Here is a 17263-nt window from a genome sequence, read left to right as displayed (position 1 = left end):
ACTGTTGCCCTGAGAAAAAAAGAAAACGAGGGAAGGTCTTTCTTTAAATGTTTATCTGAAACAGTATCCATAGAAACGCATCCCAAGTACTATTTTGTTCGAAAGAGAGCCTGTAAAGGCATGCTAAACTTAATGTGTTCATATCCCTGGGCCGAGTCCCAAAAGTAACAGGACAATGTGCTATTTATTACTAATCATGTGATATTTTACTTAGCGAAAAGCAAGAGCTTGATGGTCCTTCACACCGGAGATGCAGATGTTTTAAAGTCTCATTTGGCTTTGTGGAAAAACATCCATCCTACTGAGGAGAAATGAAATCCAAAGTTCTTGAAAAATCAAACAGAAAAGAATCATGAGTCTGTTCAGTGGGGAGATAACAAAGGTTTCTAACCAGAGAACCCACAGGGGTAAGGGAGAGGGAGTTTGGAAGGCTAACCCTGGGGAGATGCTCTTTTGAGACGCAGATGCTCTATGAACTCAACAGGTAGAAGTCTAAACAGGGAGAGAAAAGGATGGCTAGAGGAAGTCTTAGAATTCTCTTCAAAAACATCATAGGAGGGCTTCCCTGGTGGCGCAGTGGTTGAGAGTCCGCCTGCCGATGCAGGGGACACGGGTTCGTGCCCCGGTCCGGGAAGACCCCACATGCCACGGAGCGGCTGGGCCCGTGAGCCATGGCCGCTGAGCCTGCGCGTCCGGAGCCTGTGCTCCGCAACGGGAGAGGCCACAACAGTGAGAGGCCCGCGAACCGCAAAAAACCAAAAAAGCAGAAAGAAACATCATAGGAGAGGGTACAGAAGGAAGAGAGAATAATGCCCAGTAGATGTTTGATATAGGAATATAATTTTAAGCCTTCATTACACAGGATTAAAATAGATGAATATACAGAGACCATGGTTGGTACCCAGAAGTCTGAATCAACACACTGGACCCAGATCTGGAAGCCCATCACATTACCAAGAAGCCAAAAAATATTGCTTTATACTTGACTAGGCCCAATAATGGGCCTTTAGATTCCTTTATGGGTTTTTCTTTAAGGTGTATGAATTTGGGGAATTGATTTTTAAAGGCAGTAGTGTGCTTTGTAAATAAAGGCAAAAATGCGAATTAGAGACTATGTGTAGTTTAAATTACTCCTCAAAACCAGCCCAGCCAGAAAAATGTTATTATCTTGTTTTATAGATGAGAAAAGCAAGTCTTGGAGAAATTAATTAATTTTCCCAGGCTCTGGTTTATTAAGTGGAAGAATGAATACATTTTAGCCCTTATCCCTTCCACCCGCAAACAGACATTTGTTGAACACCTACTGTGTGCTTATTCTGGACACTGAGGACCAAATGATTATTTAAGCCTATAGCTATCTGATCCTGGAGAACATTGTTTTTCCACCAGAGTCTAGTGACAAAACTCATTTAAATCTGAGTTCATGGAAAGTTGGATTAGTCTGTGATTATGCAAGATGGTAAAGAGATTGGCATGGGTTGGAGAGGGTATGGGAACACACACAAAAAAAGGCATGAAGACTTAATGCTAGATTTATAGGCTTAGTGGGGAGGACCCAAACCGTTTTGCCTGATACTTTAAAAAATAATAACAATAGAAACAACAACAAAAATAATAACAAACTTTTATGGCTGCATTTTCTGATTATAAAACTTCTAAAAAAAAGTAGAAAGAAGCAAAACACATTCTCAGTGTTACAAACCAGAGATAATGACTGTAATTATTTTAAAGGATGTTTTTGCAGTCTTTTAACCCTTTGGCTCCTTAAATTGTTTTTCTTTGGTTTTGGTTTTGAAGTTTTATATGATATGTCTATGTATGGTTTTCTTCATATTTATCTGGTTTGGGACTTAGTAAATCTGTAGGTTGATGTCTTTCATCAGAAAACTTTCAATTATTATCTCTTTACATATTGGTTTTGCTCCATTCTCTCTCTCTTCTTCTGGGATGCCAATTGCACGTATTAATTAACCTCCTCACTGTATCCTTACATTTTCCTTACATTTTTCACCTTTTTGAGTCTTGGGGTTTGTTCTGAATCTTTTCTTTGAAGTTATCTTTCAGTTTGTTAATCCCCTTACACTGTATCCGGTTTGCTATTAAACTCAGCCACTGAATTTTTACTTTATGTCATTATAACTTTTTGAGTTCTAGATTTCTCCTTTGGCTATTTTTTAAGGTTTTCAGTTTTCTACCAAAGTTCTCAATTTTGTCTTTTATTTCCTTGAATATATTCAGTCTATTTATTTTTCAGTAGTGTCAGACAACTACATTATCTGAATCCTTTATGAATCTGTTTCTAATGTCTGCATTTCTCTTGAATTTCAGCTGTGCAGTCTCACCTTCCATTGAACCCTCACTTGGAAGCATCATTCAGCTCAACCCTGGTGACATTTCATGAGCATAACTTAAAACCAAATAAATAGTTCTCCATTCTAAGATTTTAGCAAGTTTAAGGTGCACCGTTCATTTAATTATAGCTGTTCTGGGGATTGGGAGTAAAGAAATATTACAGGAAATGTAGGCATGTGACCTGATTTCAGACACATCACGTTATAAAGGAATAGGCATTTAAGAATTATAGAAATATGGCAGAATTCCTCAGCCGTGGGCAGACCTGTTTGGATATCTTGAGTCCGTTTCCCTTTAAACCTTCCTTTAAAGCCTCTTCAGTGAGAGGAAGAAAGAACCTGAATTGTCCTGAGGCTTTATTACCTCCAAGTGCTCGAGAACTCTCCAATGTTCCTGCCAGTTAAACGCACATGAAATGTAACAGAAATAGGATCCAGGAGAATCCTGCACGTAGGAGATCATGGAGTGGGAGCCAACTGGACCAGGAAGCTACTTACTTCTAAGAGGAGAAAAATGCAATGATTAGGCTTACAGTAGAAGCCTCTTCTTGCCTTCCGCTGAGACTGATGTGGCTAGAGGCTAGTTCGTTTCCTTTCAGTATTCCAAGATGGGTCTTAAGTATCACCCGATCGTTCTTGGCCATGAGCTCTAGCAAGCAAAGCTCAAAATGGATGAGGAGCTACACTTGAATTACACAAATCATAGCCCTTTGATATAGCCTAACAGGCCACAGATTCAAGTGTCTGCTGGAGCCAGGCAGCTGGTCGCTGGGGGCCTGTGGCCGAGGCAAGGCTGTGTGGTCCAGTCCAGGCAGGGAGCTCCTCCCCACACCAGCTGATTCTTGCTGTGTGAGCATACAGACCCAGGGTTTCCGGAACTGAATTTTGTCAGAAGCCAGGAACACAGATTTCTGTGAGAAATGCCCTGATTTTTATGTTGACAGTGAATTCCATTTTCTAAAACTTGCATGTATAACACATGTTTTGGAGAAGATTGAAGTCTGTGGGCTCCTGCTGGTTGTTTCTGGGCTACATGTTCAGCATTGAATGAGTCTGTACTATAGGAAGGCCCCATGACTGAAGCAATATGGAATGCTTGCTCTCGCGCCATAGAGGGGTTCCTGGAAATATAAGCACTGGGGGACTTTCTGAGTCCACTTGAAGCTTCAGAAAAGTGCATTGCCCTCACTATACCATTTCAGTATTTTTTTTTTTTTTTTTTTTTTTTTGCGGTACGCGGGCCTCTCACTGTTGTGGCCTCTCCCGTTGCGGAGCACAGGCTCCGGACGTGCAGGCTCAGCGGCCATGGCTCACGGGCCCAGCCGCTCCGCGGCATATGGGATCTTCGCGGACCGGGGCACGAACCCGCGTCCCCTGCATCAGCAGGCGGACTCCCAACCACCGTGCCACCAGGGAAGCCTGCATTTCAGTATTTTTTTAAACAGTTCACTCAGTGAGGTCCTTTTTTGACACTTAAAATGGGGCTTTGGAGTCAACCCTCAGGGAAACTGCTCAAAGTACATAGCCCAAAACACACAGAGTGTCATTGAGATCATCTGTCATGTGATCTACAGGCAGTCTTAGAGCAGACAAACCAGAAACTTGGACAATATTAGCAACCTTGCCAAATTGCACTGAGGAATATTCATTAATTTTTCATTCTCAAATATTGTAGAAGTATTATATGAATGGACATTAATTTCTTGCCTGGAGGCAAGCGAGTAAGTTGTTTGAAAGGTAACTGGGACATTTATGGGAAGTAAAGCATGTCCAGTGCATAATTGTATTGCGTGGGGAATGAACCTGTGTCTTAGAAAAAATGATTAAAAAGAGACTAGGGAGGCTGATAGAGTGATTGGTACCCAAACTCAGTAATTAAAGGTTGAATTCTTCAGGGGACTTACTCTGTGTCCTTAGGCAAGTAATATTCAGTAATTTGCCATAATCCATTTGAGAAAAATATGTTATCTAGCTGATAGAATATTTCCAGGATATATCTAATATCCTGTTCAGTGCTTAGAATAGCTGGTGATGCCAATTTTACTCTAAGTAGCTGTGCAACATGAATTAGAGAATAGAGGTATCTTTGTAATGAATATTGTTAAATGTTTAGATGGAACGTTATATTTGGAGATCAAGGGAATTTGTTGTATCTCTGAATTTATATTGTCCTCTAGTGTTCTTTAATTACAACTTCTAACACACTAATGTTCCAGCAGATGAAATATAAAATCTAAATTTATATATGTACTCGTTTCGAATCTGTTCTACTTTCTGGGTACAACACAAATAGGAAACTGAATAGTCTGGTTTAATTGCCTGAGCTTTAGGGAACGAAGGAGATGATATTACAACACTGAAAACCAATAACCCTTGTATACTGATAATAAAAACTTAGGCAAAATGTGTATTTTGTCCAGGCCTGGCCATCTCCCACAGTTTGAGAAACAAACGAACATGATTATATGAGAGACCGTTATAGTGTCAAATTTATTTGTATCTGGGATGAAACACTTCTCAATTTAAGAATAAATCGTAAAAGCAAGGGGAAGATATGTCTAATGCATGCATTTTTCTATTATGAGTTTTCTCTTAGTAATTCCTTTGAGTACCATTGTTCGCAGGTTCTGTATCACTGCGTTTTTAATTCAATGGGACTTGAAAAGATTTGATGCTAAAATGGAATGCTTCAGACTATTAATAGCTCTCCTTTCCTTTCCACTTTCAGTCCTTGAAGAAAGAAACTGCTCAGACCCTGGGGGCCCAGTCAATGGGTACAAGAAAATTACAGGAGGCCCTGAGCTTATCAATGGGCGCTATGCAAAAATTGGCACCGTCTTGACCTTCTTTTGTAACAACTCCTATGTTCTTAGCGGCAATGAGATGAGAACTTGCCAGCAGAATGGAGAGTGGTCGGGGAAACAACCCATCTGCATAAAAGGTAACTTGCAAATAATTTTGAAGTCTGTAGAAATAGATGGAGTTGCTGGACATTTTGGTAGCTCTCATACGTGTTTTTGAGCCCCTGGAAAAATGCCTTCTCTCTTAAGTTCTCACTGGAACCGTACATTACTTTTAGGTTGGAAATCATCCATAAAACATTTGCTCTTTTTTGAACTGCCAAAGGACCTGCTTATCCTAATCACAGTGACTTGATGTGATCAAGAAGAGTGATGTAGTTAACAGAGCAGTTTAGGAAAGATGACAAGGCTGAGTTTTATACATGCAAACCCAAGCATAGATTTGAAGCAATTAAAATGCATTTATATGGCTACATTTATCTACTCTCTATGCCATATTAAATTAGTGCAAGAAATAAAAGAACGCAATAGACACATCATCCCTGCCAGCTTATGTAGAGGGAGGTTTGAGATGTTAAGATGTTTAAAAGTATCTTAAAAAGACAGTAAACCCTTGAACATTCAAAGGAGAGTTATAGAACGAATGAGTGGTGTATATTCCGAGAAGGAGTGAAATAGAGACGATTGCATGTAGCAGAGAGCACTGGAACCTGTCTGGGAAGCAGGGAAGGATTTATAGAGGTAAAGAGGAGTTGGGATGATATTCCAGTTAGAAGACAAAGGGAAGGTGGTGTAGGCAGAAGTGAAAGAATCATGGTAAACAAAAAGTGAATCAGTCCTGGAATCTGGGAGGTACATTTTAAAAGGCAGTTGGGGGCCAGAACAAATGGAACGTTGCATAGGGAAGTTTGGACCTTACCGCACTTGAGAGTGGGCATGCATAGTTTCTTGCTGAGTTGATTTCCTAGTTGCTCCAGGTCGACAGCCCCTCTCCTTTTGGTGGCAGGTCACAGTTATCTAGCTGTTTCCTGGGAAGAAAAGCATCTCCTTGGCCTAGATTATCCAGATAATTGCTTCAATCCTCCACTTTCCCTTCTGAGTGTTTGTCAACAACCTGAATCATGGGAAAAGGAACGAAAGAAAGATTTGTGAAAGGAAGAAATCACTTTAGACTTTAGCCAGGAGCAAGCTTCATCCTCACCAGCACAGACTCTGCTTCTTGATTTCATTAAGTATGGAAACGGTGTTACATATGTCCTTGGAGATTTTTGTCAACTCTTCTCTTACAAATTAATACAAGCAGAGTTCCCTAGGTTGCTAATTAGACGAATGTTGGCTGCTTGATTGGGAAAGTGAGATGGGAAGGATTCCTTTTCACTTGTGAAGAAAGAGAGACTTCAAAAAAATTAAACTGGGCTTTGAGTTGCCCTCAAAGGACCTTTAGGAGCCTTAGTTGCAGCACATGGAGGAATCAGTTACTCAAGATTTATTGATGGTTGACACTGCTGTCTGGCTTTAAATGAGAGCCTTGTGATTCACTATGCTGGGCTATATTTTAGAACCTTGACCTTGGCTTTTATTCTGTATTGATTAAGTTCGCCAATACTATCTATGTGAACAGATAATCCTAATCTATTAATTATCATTGTTTCATATCAGCTGGGGGGAGCATCTCTGCAGAGGTGTTTATTCTACTTGGGTTCTTCAAAGGGGGTTGCCAATTTAGATAAAACTCAGCATGCTCTTTTGCTGAGCGAGCTGTCCAAGTCTGGCTAATGTATCTTACCTTTGAAAGCCTGAGGAATGTGCGCTGGTCTCCAGAAAGGGTGGTCAGGTATGAATCTGAACTGAATGATGTGAACAGTTAATATGGAAAAGGATTATGCAGCATTGTCTTTTTTTTTTTTTTCTAGCCTGTCGAGAACCAAAAATCTCAGACCTGGTGAGACGGAGAGTTCTTCCAATGCAGGTTCAGTCAAGGTGAGGTTGAAACACCTGAACTCTGCTTTAAAGGCGAATGAACGTTCCTCTCCCACCCCCTTTCCCCACTGGTGTTTGGCCAAAGACAGTCTGAGGTTTCTTAGGGACACTCAGTGCTGACTGGCCAAGGAAGAATAGGGCTCGTTAGATGGAGGCTTATTAGCCAGCTGCCTTTAGCCAAGAGGTAGCAACTGTTGGAAGATGCACAGATTTCATTGGATTGTGGGAAAGTAAGTGGTGGTGGGAAGCCAGACTTTAAGATGGTCTTTGAGGAGCTGGATTTTAATACTCGAGTCTTCCTGAAATTACTACGTATTTATTATGCAGCCAGCTGTGGCTTAGGAAGATGTTCTTGGTAGTGACCAATCAGATGAGGCAGGCTGGTGGGGCCAGGAACCGGAGATGAATGACTTGCCCCTGACGAGGGATGTGAGGCCTCAGGGATACCCACCCAGCGTTTTTCCTGGAAAGATAGAGGTGGGGACCCCTGGTGGCAGCTGTGGAACCTTACACCCATGGCTCCAGAAGGAACCTGCTTCCTCTTGATTTCAACGAGGCTTAGTGCCTGGTTTCCTTCAGTTCCCTGCTTAGTTTTTACCTGGCAGAGAGACCTTCCAAGACCATCCTTTTAAAAATAGCAACCCCGGGCTTCTCTGGTGGCGCAGTGGTTGAGAGTCCGCCTGTCGATGCAGGGGACACGGGTTCGTGCCCTGGTCAGGGAGGATCCCACATGCCGCGGAGCGGCTGGGCCCGTGAGCCATGGCCGCTGAGCCTGCACGTCTGGAGCCTGTGCTCCGCAACAGGAGAGGCCACAACAGTGAGAGGCCCGTGTACCGCCAAAAACAATAATAATAAATAAAAATAGCAACCCCACCTCCACCCTGACCGCTGAGCTGACTTCTTTAGCCAGCGGTCTCTGACCTTTACAGAGCTCTCCAGTTTTCACCTTGGCATCCATCTCCACCTGTTGTCCTACTGACATTTTGTTCATTTATTTGTTCAATTTCTGTCTCCCTGTACCCCACCAAAAAAATGTGAAAGTTATAAGTGCAGGAACATTTTCTGTTTGGTTCACTGAACTTCTAGTTCCTAGAAGGGTGCCTGCCACATGGTGGACACCCTCAAAATATTGAATGAATGAGTGAATGAATGAATGGATTGGATCAGTTGGTTCAAGACCTGCTGTCATCTCTCTTTAGCACTGGGTATTCTTGGGCAAATTCCTAAGCTTACTGAGCCTTTAGTTCCTCTTTTGAAAAGTAAGGGTGATCACAATAACATTTGTCTCTGGGGACTGTTAAGGATTAAATGCAAGGCAAATAGCTAGCATTTACTGGGTGTTTGCTCTGTGCCCGTTACAATTCTGAGTTCTTTACATATATTAGCTCATTTAATCTTCACTACAACCTCTGAGGTAAGTATTATTATTACCATTTCATTTTAGATTTTATTACTTTTTATTACAGATGGGGAAACTGAGGCTCTGAGAGGGTGAGGAACTTGCCCAAGGTCACATTGCTAGAGGAAGGAGCAACCCAGGATGTAAATCCAAGGTCTTCAGGGGCTGCTCCCTGATGCATGAAGCTTGAACTAAGCCTTATATAAAGGCCTTAAAAACACCTTGCACCTATGAACACCTGTAAGCAGTATCTATTGCTTTTAGAAATGGTAACAATGAATCCCAGTGACTGGAGCTGACCCCAAACAAGTGATCTGAAATATTCAAAGTTCAGGATATTCCTTCATCTCTCACTCTGCCTCTGGCTCTCTCATTCCATTTCCTTTTCGGGCAAGGCATTTCCTCGGGGACAGTGGCAGTGGAATCCAGTATTTCTACCCACCCTCCTTTCTGACCTTTGTGATTTACCTGGGGCTGGACTCTCCAGTAAGTATTCTTCCCAAGGAGACATCTTGGAGAGGAGGCCCAGAGCTGTTAAAAGAGACCACCACTGGGCTTTGCATTTTGTAAAGCGGTTGTAATGGGGGCTTAGGTGACAAGGTGCCAGGTGTCTCATGTAGATGAGAAAGCAAGCCTAAAACTTGGTTGTAAATTTCTTTCTGGAAGATACGCTGCTGAGTGGGGATATGATGGTCTCCAGCAGCCAGGCTCACCCAGGAACCCCCAAAGGCAGCGCAAAACCTTCAATGGCCAAAAGCTGTGTTTGTTTGCAAGTCCAGAAGCTCCCTGAACTGCAGACCTGGTTCTAAACTTGAGCTAAAGATTTGTTGGATGAAATCAATGTGGATGGAATGTTTGCTCTGAGCACAGCACGGTACAGACACGTGAAACAGATTTCTTACGATGGATTGGCATGGCAGGGAAACCAGGGTGGGAACCATGACTGCCCTGTGTTGCCTGGGGTACTGTCTTAGCTTCCTGTGTGCCCTTCAGCACTCCTACCTACCTCTCTGGGCTTCCTTCCTCCATTCATTAAATGGGATGAAAACACTGATTCCTAAAGGAACTCTAACTTGTCTCTAATAGTCATTATGCACTGATATAAAATGAGCACAAGTTGTGTAGTGTGCATAGCTCTCTCCCAAGAATCCCAGAGTGGTCTCTGGGTGCTTCAACTTCGGGGCTCTTTTAAAAGACCTTTTCACATTCGCACACAACGCTCCTTATTTCTCCCAATCAATGTGCTCTGAGAGAAGGTTTTATTCTCTGAGGTGGACTAATTACATCTGCTAATTGCTAAATCAATTCCTAATACTGCCCCATTATGATAATGGTTAGAGAAAAGCAGCCGCTTGGATTTCTCCCCTTGAAATTAACTTCCTTTTTTGTTTAATTTCACTATTAATTTTTGTGTGTGTGCATGTCTAGCATAGCTTTGGATAGCAGCTATTATGTCAGATATTATGCTCTTTGGTTAAAATTCAGGGCAGCTGGAGGCATGCCAGAAATGGAAATGGAGGAATAAATTGAAGGTTGAAGTGTGCAAAAAAATCTGCTCAGTGGTAGAAGAGGCATTCATGTGTGTGTGTGTGTGTGTGTGTGTGTGTGTGTGTGTGTGTGAGAGAGAGAGAGAGAGAGAGAGAGGTGTGAGGGGAGAAAGGGAGAGAGACACACAGAGGATGAGATAGCTGTTTTCCCTTCCTCTGTAAGGAATGGGCTTGGATACTAAAAGAGCCACAATGACTGTCTCTGGCCCTCCTCTCTCTCCGGGCCGCGTGCTCCGATGTAGGGAGACGCCATTACACCAGCTATACTCATCAGCCTTCAGCAAGCAGAAGCTGCAGGACTCCTCTACCAAGAAGCCAGCCCTTCCCTTTGGAGACCTGCCCCCTGGGTACCAATACCTGCACACCCAGATCCAGTATGAGTGCATCTCACCCTTCTACCGCCGCCTGGGCAGCAGCCGGAGGACATGTCTGAGGACTGGGAAGTGGAGTGGGCGTGCCCCGTCCTGCATCCCTAGTGAGTCAATGCCTGTCCTTGGTCTAGAGCAGCTTAGATCTCCCATTGCTGCCTATGAAAAACCACTGACCCTACTGAAGACTTTTTTGGGAAAAACTCCTTGTCCAGAAGAATGGCCCTCTAACACTTTCCCTAACTTGGTGAAGTCTGAAATTCCACAGTTAGCACTTCCTTCCTTTGGCTTAAACTTACTCCCCAGGAGAAATGAACTCGTTAAATCTTAGACGAAGTTTTTGGGAAGGGGGGCATACTTTTTGTGGATAATTCTTTCATATTTACTTGGAGAAAAGGGACAGAGCAGTTATTAAACACCAAGTGGGGAGGGGGCTAAAGGTGCTAGAGGGCTTCTGGTGATATCTCCTTGGCTACCCTGTCTAACCCAGTTTTCGTTCTCATCACCCAATGGTATTAATTAGGTTATTGTTATTAATTAGATTATGAGGTATTGATTACTCACAAGGTTATAATGATGATGACTGCAGTAATACATGGAAGTGTCTGGAATAGGGTCTTGCACATACTAAGCTACCCCCATCCTCTTTGTCAAAGAAGAAGAATATGGCTTAGTTCGAGGTGGTCATCTTTATAGCAATAGTCATGATATTTGAATTTAGCTGTTTATATACATCATCTCATCCACTCTCCTCAAGAACCCTAGGAGACAGTTGTGATTACTGTATCCATTTTGCAGGCAGGAAGACTGAGACTGTAAGAGATTAGGCAACTTGCCCAGTAAGTGGCTGGGATGGTAAGCCTCCAGTCGTAATCCTAGACTTTATAGTCAACCATGTCAAGGTGGTTGATTAATGTTTAAAGGGAAAAGAAAAACGGGTTAGATGCTCTGTGGTCTTGACATCCATAGGGTCCACCTTTCCAGATTTGTGCTCTGTTGGGTGACTGACACATTCCCCTTTGGATGGGAAGGTCTGAGTTTACATTACTGAGCTGGTGCTTTCTCCATAGTCTGTGGGAAAACTGAGAACGTCACTGCTCCGAAGACCCAGAGGACACGCTGGCCGTGGCAGGCTGCCATCTACAGGAGGGCCGGTGGGGTGCACGGGAGCAGCCCGCACAAGGACACGTGGTTCCTCGTCTGCAGCGGTGCCCTGGTCAATGAGCGCACCGTGGTGGTGGCTGCCCACTGCGTCACCGACCTGGGGAGGGTCACCGTGATCAAGACAGCAGACCTCAAAGTCGTCCTGGGGAAATTCTACAGGGATGATGACCGGGAAGAGAAAAGCATCCAGAGCTTGCGGGTGAGAGAGGGCTGCAGCCTGGAAACCGGGTCTCTGGCTCAGCAACTCCCAGTACTGGGCGAGCAGTGACTGTGTCGGTCCTTTGGCATCCAGCCCAGAGCCTGGAAATATTAGGCACATAGTAGGTGGCTAATATATATTGACAGATACTAGAAAGGGGCATCTAGAAAGACTATGGAGTCTTTCCCCCCTAAAATTGTTTTAAAAATAAGATAGTAGGGCTTCCCTGGTGGCGCAGTGGTTGAGAGTCCGCCTGTCGATGCAGGGGACACGGGTTCGTGCCCCGGTCCGGGAAGATCCCACATGCCGCGGAGCGGCTGGGCCCGTGAGCCATGGCCGCTGAGCCTGTGCGTCCGGAGCCTGTGCTCCGCAACGGGAGAGGCCACAACGGTGAGAGGCCCGCGTACCGCAAAAAAAAAAAAAAAAGATAGTAACAAATATCTTCTATCATTGGGGTCATCAAAATGTAACCACCTCTTACGTTTAAGACACTGTGCTAGGTAGGCTTTGAGGAAAAATAGAGACTCCTAATAAATTTGTAAGATTCTTCTCTTTCCCTGCCTGCCTCCCTCCCTCTCTTCCATCCACCCACTCACCCATCCAGCTCATCCATCTGTCCATCCATCCTTCCATCCATCCATCCATCCATCCATCCATTGTTGAGTTCCCACAGCATGCCATTTGCTGGGAATACATACAGAACGGAATAAGGCATGGTTTTTGCCCTGAAGAATCCACAGGCTAGGGGAAGAGACAGACCAGTATATCGTGACTAGTCCAACACAATAGAATCCCTGAGTAGATGAGCCCAAATGTAGTTGAAGGAATAGAACACATCCGTGAGAATGTTACGGCATATCACAGATGTAAGCTCCTGGAGGCCCCCGTCAAAGAAGATGATCAGCAAGGATGGGGACAATCAGGGGAGACTTTGTGGAAAAGTCTGTGGACCACCCTGGGTGTAGCTCTATCTTACTGGCTTGAGGGTAAATGCAGTGTTTACAGTGGACCAGATGTTGCAAACTGGTAGCCTGTAGGGGTTTGTGTTTTGATAGTGCTAACATATATTTTTTTAATCAGTTATTTGCCAACATTTAAAAACCAGGAGGTTTCAGCCAGAGATCTGGAGTCTATTCTCTGGCAAAATGAGCACTTCTGCATGGCAGTGGTCAGCTGGAGCGAAGTGGCAGCTGCCCCCTCTGCATGGGGCATGCACTCCCGTTCTCTGAAACCTCACCTGTCCACTCAACTTATTTAAAACAACCTGCCAGCCAGGCGGGCGTTTCAGTTTGCAACCCTGGGAATAGAGCAGTTGCTTTCTATGATCCCTTGAGAAAAGTTTCTCTGTATAATTGTAGCTGTCTCTTAGACATTTTCTCCCAATCATTTAGCCCCGGGGCTTGCCTGTTCCTGTCACTATGGTGTTGGTCGCTCACAATTGCTGTCCATTCCTTACCTTGGTAGATTTCTGCAATCATCCTGCATCCCAACTACGACCCCATCCTGCTGGATGCGGACATCGCCGTCCTGAAGCTCCTGGACAAGGCTCGCATCAGCACCCGTGTCCAGCCCATCTGCCTGGCGGCCCCTCGGGACCTCAGCACCTCCCTCCAGGAGTCCCGCATCACCGTGGCGGGCTGGAATGTCCTGGCAGATGCGAGGAGCCCCGGCTTCAAGAATGACACGCTGCGCTCGGGGGTAGTCAGTGTGGCGGACTCGCTGCTGTGTGAGGAGCAGCACGAAGAGCACGGCATCCCGGTGAGCATCACAGACAACATGTTCTGTGCCGGCTGGGACCGCGCTGCGCCTTCTGACATCTGCACAGCAGAGACGGGCGGCATCGCAGCCGCGTTCTTCCCGGGGCGGGCGTCCCCTGAGCCCCGCTGGCATCTGGTGGGGCTGGTCAGCTGGAGCTATGACAAGACATGCAGCCACAGCCTCTACACAGCCTTCACCAAAGTGCTGCCCTTTAAAGACTGGATCGAGAGAAACATGAAATGAGCCTCAGGCCCGTCGAGAAGCACTTCCGTGCATCCTTCCGTATGTGTGTTGCCCAAGGCATCGTGGACCTGAAATGTGAATCTGCCCATGAATTTGGCTGTGCCAGGGCTTCTGATGTCAAAACCAGTGGAGGGCGAGTCGAGCTTACTTTCTGGTAGGCCACTGCCTCCCTGACTGCTGGGACCCTTTGGAAGATACCAGGGCTGCTTGCAAGAACTCAGTTTCTTCAAAATAGACTACATGAATAGCAAAGCAATCCTCCCCATTCAACCGGCCCCAGTGGCCTTCCCCACCTGCCCTTCAGTGTTGCGAATGCCCTGGTCAGCTGTGGTCGAGAGAGGTCTCCTCCAAGGCTCCAGCCAGACAGAGTTCCAGAGAGCCGCCTGCAGGACAGTCCCGGACAGCGGAGCCTGGCTGCGGCACTGGTGTCCGTGCACACTGCCACGTCACGGGGTGGTCCTTTTCCTTCCCAATCCCCTGTACACACTTTAATAAAACAAGGGTTGGCTTCTGACCCACGGAACGAATGTGCCATGGCTCTGATTCCTGCATGCAGCCTCTTTGAGCTACGTGTGTTGGGACCAATGGCTGGGTGGCAGCCCTTTAAGAGATATCCTAGATTATCATTCCCAAATAACGCCTAGAGCAAAGCCGATGCCATCTTTTCAATACCAGTGCTTGCAACTTGCTGGGCCTTCAGGTGGGGGAGAGGGAGGTTGGGCACCATCAGGTAAGGCACAAACATAGGAAAATACCAGGGATTTGAGGATTTCTAGTGTCCCCTCTTGTTCTTATGCTCTAGATCAAGCACAAAACCCTGCTTTGAATCTCTAGACATCTTGAGGACCTATTTTCGTAGCATCTGAACTGGAATCACCTATATACTCACACTCGATTGAGATATGCCAAGAAACTGCAGCTTCATTCTTCTCTATAACTTATATGGTTTTCCTTTCAAGCCCCACCCCTGACTCCCACTGGATAGTGGAGGAAAAAAAAATGAATTGAATCCAATCCAATCCCTGAAATGATCTTTTCAGGAACCTTCTCTGTTTTGGGTGACTCACTCTTTTATCCTTTCTCCCCTACCCTCCCCAGTTTCCTCCTTTCCAAGATGTCCCATGGAGGCTTACGTGGCTTCTAGCCCCGGGACACACACAGTAGGACTCCTGAGTTCCTGCTGGCTCTTGGGTGTGTGTGGTGGGACTTTCTCACTCCTGGGCGTTTTGCCTGCACTGGGTGCTCGTGTCTGTAACTACTGCAACTGGTGCTGTGTGCTCTGTTTCCCTGGGGCCGGCGGTCCTCCCCGCTGACTTAGCTGCTCGTCAGGTCTCGCTGGCACTGATACTCCTGAGATCCGGGGGGACTCCGACTTGACACTGGTTTGGGTTCCTCAGCCTCCTGGCCACAGTGACAGCCTTCTCTGGTGGCTACCCAGCCTGGCTTTCAGTAACCTCCTCTTCCTCCCCGGGGGGCTTGTGGGAACTTCTTGGTCTTTTCCTCACCTCCTGAGGCCTGAGAGTCAAGGGTTGGTACATTCACCTCCTACAGACCCCAGCAGAAACATTACTCTTTCCTCCACTTATCAGAGAAAACTTTGACCCCAAGCACTTTAGCCCCAAGGCGGGAGGTCACGTCTGTCTTCCAACCTGCCTCCTCAATTCTGTGTCTTTACATAATACCCTGAGCCAGAAGGGAATTTCTGGTGCTTTCTCTTTTGGTCAGGCTTTCTTGGGGCTTTCTGTAGCTCACGTCGTCCTCCTTTCACCCATCCGCTGCATCCTCATGGCTTAATCTCAGGGCAACGTATTACTTATCAACTTCTGAGTAACAAACATCCAACACGTAATGGTTAAGCTGGAGTATTGGATTTGACCGATATAGATCAGGCTGCTCAAAGGGTTTTTTTTTCTTGTTTTTAAGCCTAGAAAGTTTGGATCTCAAGAGGTGTAATGGAAGTCAGATCAAAAAGATCTAAATTCAAATTCCTGTCTTTCAACTTCTTTTAAGTGACCTTGGGCAAGTCACCTAACCCCTCCACCTCAGTTTGTCATTTGTTAGGTTGGCATGCTAAACTCTGTCTTTTGTGGTAGCTGTGATGATGAAATGAGCTACTGTGTAAAGCAATGAACATAGTACCTGGCATACAGTTTGGTGCCTATAATAACTGGCAGGGGCAGGGCTGTCCAGCGGGGCACAGCTCCATGAAGCCTCCACGTCTGCCACGTCTCACCTGGCTGTCCATGCTCATACTTCCCATTCTTTAACTTGTCCTGACCCCTCACCTGGACCATCACGTTCCCTATTTTCTTGACACTCTCTTTACTATCTAGCATCATTTTCCATCTTTGCCTCACCACTCAGATTTGGTTCACATTGATGTCATCTCAGCTATGACTTTGTTCCCTTTAGAAGCTGAATCTGGCCCCCAGTCCTGGTGACACCACCTGGGGCTGCTTAGTTAATAGCCTCATGGCCACTTGCCACTGGCCCTAGATCTTTCTACCCCAGCACTGCTCTCACAGGCTGCAAGCACTCAACCAGACTAAACTAAGACTCCAGGTCAGGACGAGAGAGTCAGACACGAGCCTGTCCCTTGGCCATACCCGGCACTGGAGGAATCTCACCCGTCTCCCTTCATCACATGGCCCTTTTGTCTTAGGATAGAACTCCAACGATGAGGGATCTCTTCTTAGCTGGAAATCTGGGGTGTATATCAGTCAGGGTTTTTTCAGACATTCAGAACTTTTAAGGGTCATCTAGAATAAGGGGTTACGATGGCCACATACAATTGTGGGCACTCGTGGCAAAGTCTTTTACAGGCTGTTGCCTTTGCATCTGATGTTGGATCTGGGTTCAACCGGCCAGCCGTTGGGAAGGAAAGCTGGGTGTGAAATTGGCAGAGCAAAGACAAACTGGAACCCACGAGGACAAATGGAAACCTATGTTTGTCTCTTGCTGTCCGCAACCTCGATGATTTGAGTGACCTGCGCACACACACACCTGGTCCAGGACACTCGGAGAAGCCGGAAGAGGATTTCCAGCAGGTACGGGAGGAGCTGTGGGCCTGGGTGATGTCCCGCGCCAGCAAAAGGTGAACGAGCGGATCAGTGACGTTGTGTATGAGCTGCCACAGTGCCCGATGCTCTTCACCAATTTCCAGAGCACGGAGACAACTGCTGCTTCACTCCCCTTTTCAAATGTCATGTAAGTTTCTCTTGTGCCCGCTCTCACCTGGAGCCATACAGGGAAGGGACCTCTGCAAACATAGTTCCAGCCTCTGAGTTGACTCGGAACAAAAGTCATCACAACTCACCGAAGATCAATGCATGAAATATTAATGTGGTTGTCAACGGGGGACACCTCTGTGGAGAGCTGGGGAAGGCTCCTGATTCATCCAGAATGGTTTGGCTCTAGTTTCTTTTGTAGTGGTTTTTTGTTTTGTTTTATGCA

General features: G+C 45.7%; 1 protein-coding gene across 3 annotated transcripts in view; it reads left to right on the top strand.

The window, feature by feature from the left end:
• Positions 1-14331, top strand: part of PAMR1 (peptidase domain containing associated with muscle regeneration 1) — a 164459-nt gene extending 150128 nt beyond the window's left edge. For all 3 annotated transcript variants that reach the window (XM_060018707.1, XM_060018706.1, XM_060018708.1), the window contains 5 exons: positions 5080-5292; positions 7066-7132; positions 10321-10553; positions 11517-11809; positions 13274-14331. In XM_060018707.1, the coding sequence (XP_059874690.1) occupies positions 5080-5292; positions 7066-7132; positions 10321-10553; positions 11517-11809; positions 13274-13810 (1343 nt within the window). In that variant the 3' untranslated portion in view covers positions 13811-14331. The remainder of the gene's footprint in view (positions 1-5079; positions 5293-7065; positions 7133-10320; positions 10554-11516; positions 11810-13273) is intronic.
• The last annotated feature ends 2932 nt before the right edge of the window (positions 14332-17263 follow it).

Source organism: Delphinus delphis, chromosome 8, assembly GCF_949987515.2.
Source record: "Delphinus delphis chromosome 8, mDelDel1.2, whole genome shotgun sequence".
Classification (NCBI taxonomy): Eukaryota; Metazoa; Chordata; class Mammalia; order Artiodactyla; family Delphinidae; genus Delphinus; species Delphinus delphis.
Note: the sequence above shows the minus strand (reverse complement) of the source record. Positions and strands in the feature narration are given on the sequence as shown.